General features: G+C 32.6%; 1 protein-coding gene across 1 annotated transcript in view; it reads right to left on the bottom strand.

The window, feature by feature from the left end:
• Positions 1 to 3,045: 3,045 nt before the first annotated feature.
• The window catches only part of LOC150084509 (acetylcholine receptor subunit alpha-like), a 483,889-nt gene continuing 479,807 nt past the window's right edge, over positions 3,046 to 7,127 (bottom strand). The window contains exon 7 of the mRNA XM_090375255.1: positions 3,046 to 3,391. Coding sequence (XP_090231381.1) covers positions 3,191 to 3,391 — 201 coding nt within the window. The 3' untranslated portion in view covers positions 3,046 to 3,190. The remainder of the gene's footprint in view (positions 3,392 to 7,127) is intronic.

Here is a 7,127-nt window from a genome sequence, read left to right as displayed (position 1 = left end):
GATACCTGTGTTAGAAAGAGTGGTCTTATCTATCTTAAGAAGTGAATGCTCTGTTTCTGGCTACCGAACAGATCGGGTATTCAGCAGTGAAAATTATACAGTATAATTAAATCTTTTTCGATTTCTCTGAAAATGCTGACCACCATGATGTGGTGTGAGAGGCGTGTGTAACAATGGGCGAAGAGAAATTCTATTAGCTATTTGCTGATGGTTTTTTTTTTTGTTATACTCTATAACCAATGTTATAGAGTGGTGTTATTTGGTGGCTAGCGATGGAATTTATAGTTCAAGACTTTTTAGCCGCTTTAGCATGAATTAAAGAATGAATGAATTAAAGTTATATTTTGATAACAGTGTTCTTCTAGGAATGTAAGAATGTTCCTGACTACAGCATTAAGAAGTTTTTGCAGTGTAGCTACGAGATTCCAGATTCTCGTAATATTCCAATTTAAATTCAATTATTTGCATTTTATATGCATTTACAAGGTACACAGAACGCGTCTTAAGAATTTATGGAAGAACCTGCTTTTTATTTGAAAATTTCAAATATATATCTTATGTCTGTTTCTGTTTAGTATCGATATAATGCTTTACATTGGAGGAAACGGTTTTGTGCCTTCCTTCCAAAGATACTAAATTACCCTGCCTCAGACGCAGTTTTCAGGGAATTTTCAGTTTGAAAATAGACTTTTTTTGGCTTGCACACAGACTTTAAAACTCAAATATACATTATAAATTATAACATTACTATTCCGCTGTGACCAGCAATTCACCCGTAAACTGCTCTTGACGATCACTCCCGAAGTTTGCAACGTATTTATTATTTTGCAACGTGTTTATTAAGTGAGAAATCTAAGACTTTTCAAAAATCGTTCTTTAATAGAAAATTTGTTTACACCAGAGTCAGTGTAACATAAAATTAGTTTCAGCATACTACATGTTCGAATGTACAGAGATTCCGGTGGGAACCATAATTAATGTACGCTGTATTATAAAACAAAATTAGCCTTGAGTAAGCAACAAAACTCTCATAAGCTGTCTGTTTAGTCGGACTAAGGGAAAAGATAATTCCTAGAAATCCTTTCTTTTAAACTATAGAGTAAAGTTACTCATTCGCTCCGCTTACTTCATTAAATTAATAGTCTATCAGCAATTAGTGATCTACACAGTCACCAAAAGCAGAACGGCACAGAATTCTTATTGAAATTGCATAAAGATTAGCTCTCGTGCTAATCAGTCGGCAGTAATAGATTTTCTACAATAAAAATAATTATTGTTATATCTGAGTTATACATACTCATTTATTTTTATGTATATATATATATATTTGCATCTCAGATATTTCTAAACTACTGGGATATGTTTCAAACACTAAAAAGATCGTTAGGTTACCGATTTACTTTTAAAGGCATCTGTATCTCATTAATTACATATCTGCCCATTCATTATCGATAAGGAGTAAATTATTTAAAGAAAAGAAGGAAAAAATAAAGCTAAATTTAATGTGGAATAGCATAAATTGATTTGATAAACGCGAAGATGTGGAGAGTATTTTTTTTTATCTCTGTTACGCTTCCTTAAAAATAAATTTATATATCTTCCTCCTCCTCAAATATACCCCCCTATTCCTCCCTCCAGAGTTTATCTAAATTATTTTGTTATTTTAGTTTTACGCGATCATATTAGTGAAGTAGTATAAAACGCATATACAATCAAAAGTAATTTGCATTTCCGGTTAACAATGGACATGGGCGTTAAAGATAAAGTTGATAATAATATTAACTGCGATAGTGAAAGTAACTTGGAGATATAAATTAATAAAACATTTTTACATATATTTTTTTCAGTTATTTAATATCTATGCTTTTCTAGAATATAGCGCCATCTCTGTATCAACAAACATTTACTGTATTATAAATCTCGGAAGACGTGGTTTGGTGGAATAATAATTCGTTAAGGGTTGGGTGGTTGACAAAATAAATATAGATCTAAAAAATAATATAATTATGAACGATTTCAGGAGAGATATGGACGATCAGAAAGAAGAAAGTGCATTAATTCAAAGGCAACAAATGTAAACAAACAGAGAGTTTTGCATTAAGAAGATAATGATTAAAATCAAATTTAGCTTTGGGAGAAAATTAATCTCTACAAATTTATATATAAATATATTAAAAATTTATTAAAGCAGTCATTTGATGTATTGCTTAGCAATATAGTATGTAATGTGTAGTATATTTTAGTTATAGCCTTATTTTTCTTCTTACATTTTAAAGTATTTTTATATTTAAAGATCCGAAGTATTTTGAGATTTTACTAGATCAGGAATATTAGAAATACGATTGAAATAATCTCCACTGGAGAAAGTCCCCCCTTAAAGTGTAGATGCTATGTAGTATCTTTATTGAAAATAGATAATTTTATTCTATTTTCTAGAGAGCTGAAAAGTTTAAATGAGATGCAACCGGCACAAATCAATTTAAAAAAAAAAGGTAAGTCGTATATTACATTATTATTAGATATAACTTCATACCTAAAGTGCTAATTGTACAAAATATTGCTTCACTATACATTGCGATAATGCCGCAGAAAGCTGGGTGCATTTGACATCACTCTTGCTTTTTGTCTAGGCACAGGAAGGTCAAGATCCTCGCACTTGTTCTCAAAACTTTCACTAGTCCTTCAAGCAAATGGAGGGTTGAATGTATTCGTCCTAATGCGTGGCAACGATCGTATAGCTTTCTGTGTATCTAAGGGACCTCTCGATATCAATACATGTAGTGAATACATAAATATAAGCACTTATAACAGTTTGTGGCGTTTTACATAAGCCGTATAAGTGAAATTACACCAAAAGCTGCACCAATAAGCCGCCGAAAATATAGAAAGAGAGAAATTTAATTGAAACAGTAAAAATAACTTTCTTTCGTGTATATAGCAATGAACAGAATGGGCAAACAAGCTTTTAAAAAAGTTTGTAACGATCTCTGGATCTTAGATAAATGTTTTTTTTTTAACAGTCAGTTGCACCTTTTGCTTTCTTAGACCACTTTCTTTATTTGGCAGCAGTTATGCTCGGAAGGTTCAACATTATCCATCAGTGACACACGGTGGAGCTAGGCTTATAAATATTTCGTTGTTTTTGCCCCCGATGTGTCCTATAGGTCATTTCACAAATAAGCAATACAGCTTAGCTCCACTTCTGTCCTTTATGGTGGTGAACCGTTGCTATAGCCACCTCTGAGAGTGTGACATCAATTGGTTCCCTTCTGTCATACAATGTGGGCGCGTGAAGTATGATTCCACAAGTCCCTACTAATACCGCTATCGTGAATATCCAGAGGAACAGGCGGTCTAGCACCATAGCAACATATTTCCAATCTTCTTTAACCTGCAACGAAAACAAATAGTAATTTATCCAAATTGTAAACTCAACTTCATATATGAATACTTTTTAGATACGAGCATCACTCTAAATATAATGAATCAAAGTATTTACTCCACAGCATTGTTACTATAAAGGTATGTTCTCTTTTTGGTGTGAGAAGGCAACTGTTGGAAACTTCCATAAGTGATTATTGAATACCTTTGAGGATAATGCTGTCGACCATAACACAGTTATAATCTGGATTTGCCTATATAATAAACAGTAGAATAAATACAGCTTTGCTGAAAAATAAGTCTAAGGAATTACTTTTTGAGTGATTCTCATCCCAAAAGTTTCCTCAATTGGAACTTTGAGATAAATAAATCGAAGATATATCGCAAACATTTCTTAAATTCATAAAATTTTACCTCAATATAGTACGTGGAACACTTCCGTATGATACCCTCCAGAAATTAAAACGGAAAAAACGAAAAAATCGACAACTTACCGGTACATTAAAGTAAAATATAAATAATTAAAGTAAAATATAAATAATTAAATAATCAATTTAACACAATTCAAAATCAATTCAAAACAATTAAAATTCAAATTAACGCAATTAAAAGAATCTAACGAAAATATTCAAAACGATTTTCGTTAGATTCTTTTAATTGCGTTAATTTGAATTTTAATTGTTTTGAATTGATTTTGAATTGTGTTAAATTGATTATTTAATTATTTATATTTTACTTTAATTATTTATATTTTACTTTAATGTACCGGTAAGTTGTCGATTTTTTCGTTTTTTCCGTTTTAATTTCTGGAGGGTATCATACGGAAGTGTTCCACGTACTATATTGAGGTTAACTCCTCTTATAATTTACTTATATTATTATCAACGTAGAACATATTGAGTATTACAGCTCTGATTCATACTATAAAATTTTACCGTAAGAGCTAGCACATAAATAAACATTTAAGGCAACTTATTTTCTATATGAACAGAATACTTGTAAATAATCAAAGCACATATATACACGAATAGTCCAATCAAGGGAACCTGGGAACTTAATTGAACCAGTGTGTATATTTTAGATTGGACAACTCCATGAACGAATTTTCACAAAATTTTAAATTTACTTTTCTAGAAACATTTTTCAGGCTGTTCCAAATATATTAAGATGACAAATAGAAATCGGCAATATTTTATTATATACACATCTTGGGTTACATTCAAAAGATCTTCATCAAATTTAATAGAGAATATATTTGTTTAAATAGCTGCACTACGAAATTAATCCAAGATAAAGTAATTACAGAAAAATATTTATTATAAAAAAAAATAAAGAGCCTGCAATGTAACGCAATGGGCAATTCCCTCAAGTTCTGGTCAGTCCTGTTCCACATTACGCGTGAATATCCTTGTTGCTGTAATTTCGTTTTAATAAATATTTCGTTTTCATTTATCGGAAAAGTCGTCATCACTGTGTTTGGTGAAACCAGAAGACCTGTCAGTTAATGAAGTTTCTGGCTTACTTAAACCAACCATATTGCATACTTCTCTAGAATATGTACCAGTTTCCGTTGTTACCTCTCATAGAGATCTTGTAGTCACCTTCGATTCAAAACTTGCGTTTCCAGCGCACCTTGATATGCACCTCAAAAGGATGAATTGCCATCTTTGTACATATAAGTAGCATTTCATACGCGTAAAAAAAGTTAACATCACTGTTCGGTGATGCCTAAGATCGCCTCTAAAAGCAACGGTTTAAAACTTGTCTCCTGGAACTACTCATTTCTTCTAGCAATAATTTCTAAGCTTGTCATAACTTCTGCAGCGCTATTTTTAATCTTAAGATGAATTTCAACCCACTATTAATGCAAGCAATCAAACTGTATTACACATCATAAATGTAAATACGTCTATTCTTTATATGTCGTCTTGATGACCTCATGAACTAAATTTTTCTTCAAGAATACCCCAAGCAGATTTTTAACAGACGTTATATTTCTTTGGTTCTTCTCTTCTTAAGCGTTTCCGCAAGTCAACTCAGTTTGGATCCTTCCTCTGCATAGTGATACAACCATCAACTAATGGCTTCTGATACCACACATTTACATTTTGAACTTGTTCCTGCCTTGATAAAATTGTTTTTGGATATATTGTAACTTTACTGTTATTATTTAATTGAAGACGTTTTACCTTTTGTGGGTTGTTTTGGGCTGCATTGGATAAATATATGGTCGTGTAATATCCTTTTTCTTATTCTATTCTTTTCCATTTGTGTCATATCCTTCATCTTTCTTCGTTTTCTGCTGAGCGAAAGGCAATGCTTGTGCGTATAGTAAGTGTGTGCGCGCGCGTGCTCATGGCGGCACGAGATTCTTTTGAATGGTTCCAGCTTGGACATTCAGTTCTAGAACTTAAAGCGGCACTTTCCATTTCTCAGGCAAACATCTTTCACCAGAATCTACTTATCTCTGTTTTACTACAATAGAATGTACTTGAGTTTCTGGATATCGTCCTATATCTTTGACCAACTCCTTGTACAAAAATCCTGGAAAAAATGGTCAATATTCGCCTTTTCTAGTACTCGAAGAAAATGATTTCCTTTCCTTTCTAGGATCTAATGTAGTTTCCCTAGGAACAGGTCAACACTTAACCATTTATTATGTCGGCAATATCTTTCGCGATCCTTTCCCGAAAGGCTAGTACCAGGTGTCGGTTGTCTTTTATATGGCAAAAAGTTTTGAAATGGCTTGGAGATTTGATATTTTAAAAGACTTATATAACTTTGGTCTTAGAGAACACCGTATCATTTTTATTAAAATTTTCTGTCAAATAAGCCATTCCAAGTTCATGAAGGATCCACTTTTTCTCCGCCATTTTTCCAAGAGGAGGAAGTTGCCCAAGGTTCTAAATGTTATGCTGTTTGCTATCAACAATTCCATTACTGAAAACTACCTCCAATCTTAAAGAGTGCATTCTTTGTTGATTACTTCAGCATTTTCGCTTAGTTGTGCAACATGAGGATGGTGACTGTACAGGGCTTCAGTGTATCTTTAAAGCAGTGAAATTATTTATTTATTCATTTTTATGGAAATTTTCTTATTATTATGGGAGACTTCAGAACAGGTATAACACAAAATAATAAATGTCTCTTAGGCTTGCTTTATTGAAAATCACCCATTCTCCCCCCCCCCCATTATGCTATTAAAGGTACCTTTCACACCATCTTAATTTCATCCTCCCCTCCCGCTCTTCCGTCTCCCCATCTTCCTTTCTCCACAACTCTTTTTCAGTTGTCTTTGTACCATCCCTTGTAGGTGTTTTTTTTATTAGAATTTTCCTCTGCTAATTTCCTAATTTGGGATCGATGTGTTTGTTTTATTCCATAAAACGTGATATATCTCTATTGAAGAAGCAGATGGTCACTTCTTTCCTGGATTATATTAATGACGCTGTAACGCGGAAATCTTTAAATTAATATCCTCTCAAATTCATCTTTTCACATTTATTGCCTTCCTAACTAAAGCCGCTTCTCTCGGTTCTTCTACGGAGATGCGATTTTTATAGTCTTTGTGACGATAAGAAAAGCAAAGAAAAAAAAAGTTAAAAAAAAAAAAAAACGCGTGGAAGAGAACAGCTGGAGATAAAATCTTGAACTCAACGCGCTGTTACCTGTGTCCGCAAATAAGAAACGATAAAATCTAAAATTGAGATAATCGAAATGTTGGAAGTTACTTGACAGCTGAATTC

Source organism: Mastigoproctus giganteus, chromosome 6, assembly GCF_048544385.1.
Source record: "Mastigoproctus giganteus isolate SK-2022 chromosome 6, ASM4854438v1, whole genome shotgun sequence".
Taxonomy (NCBI): domain Eukaryota; kingdom Metazoa; phylum Arthropoda; class Arachnida; order Uropygi; family Thelyphonidae; genus Mastigoproctus; species Mastigoproctus giganteus.
This window is presented reverse-complemented; position numbering and strand designations above follow the sequence as displayed.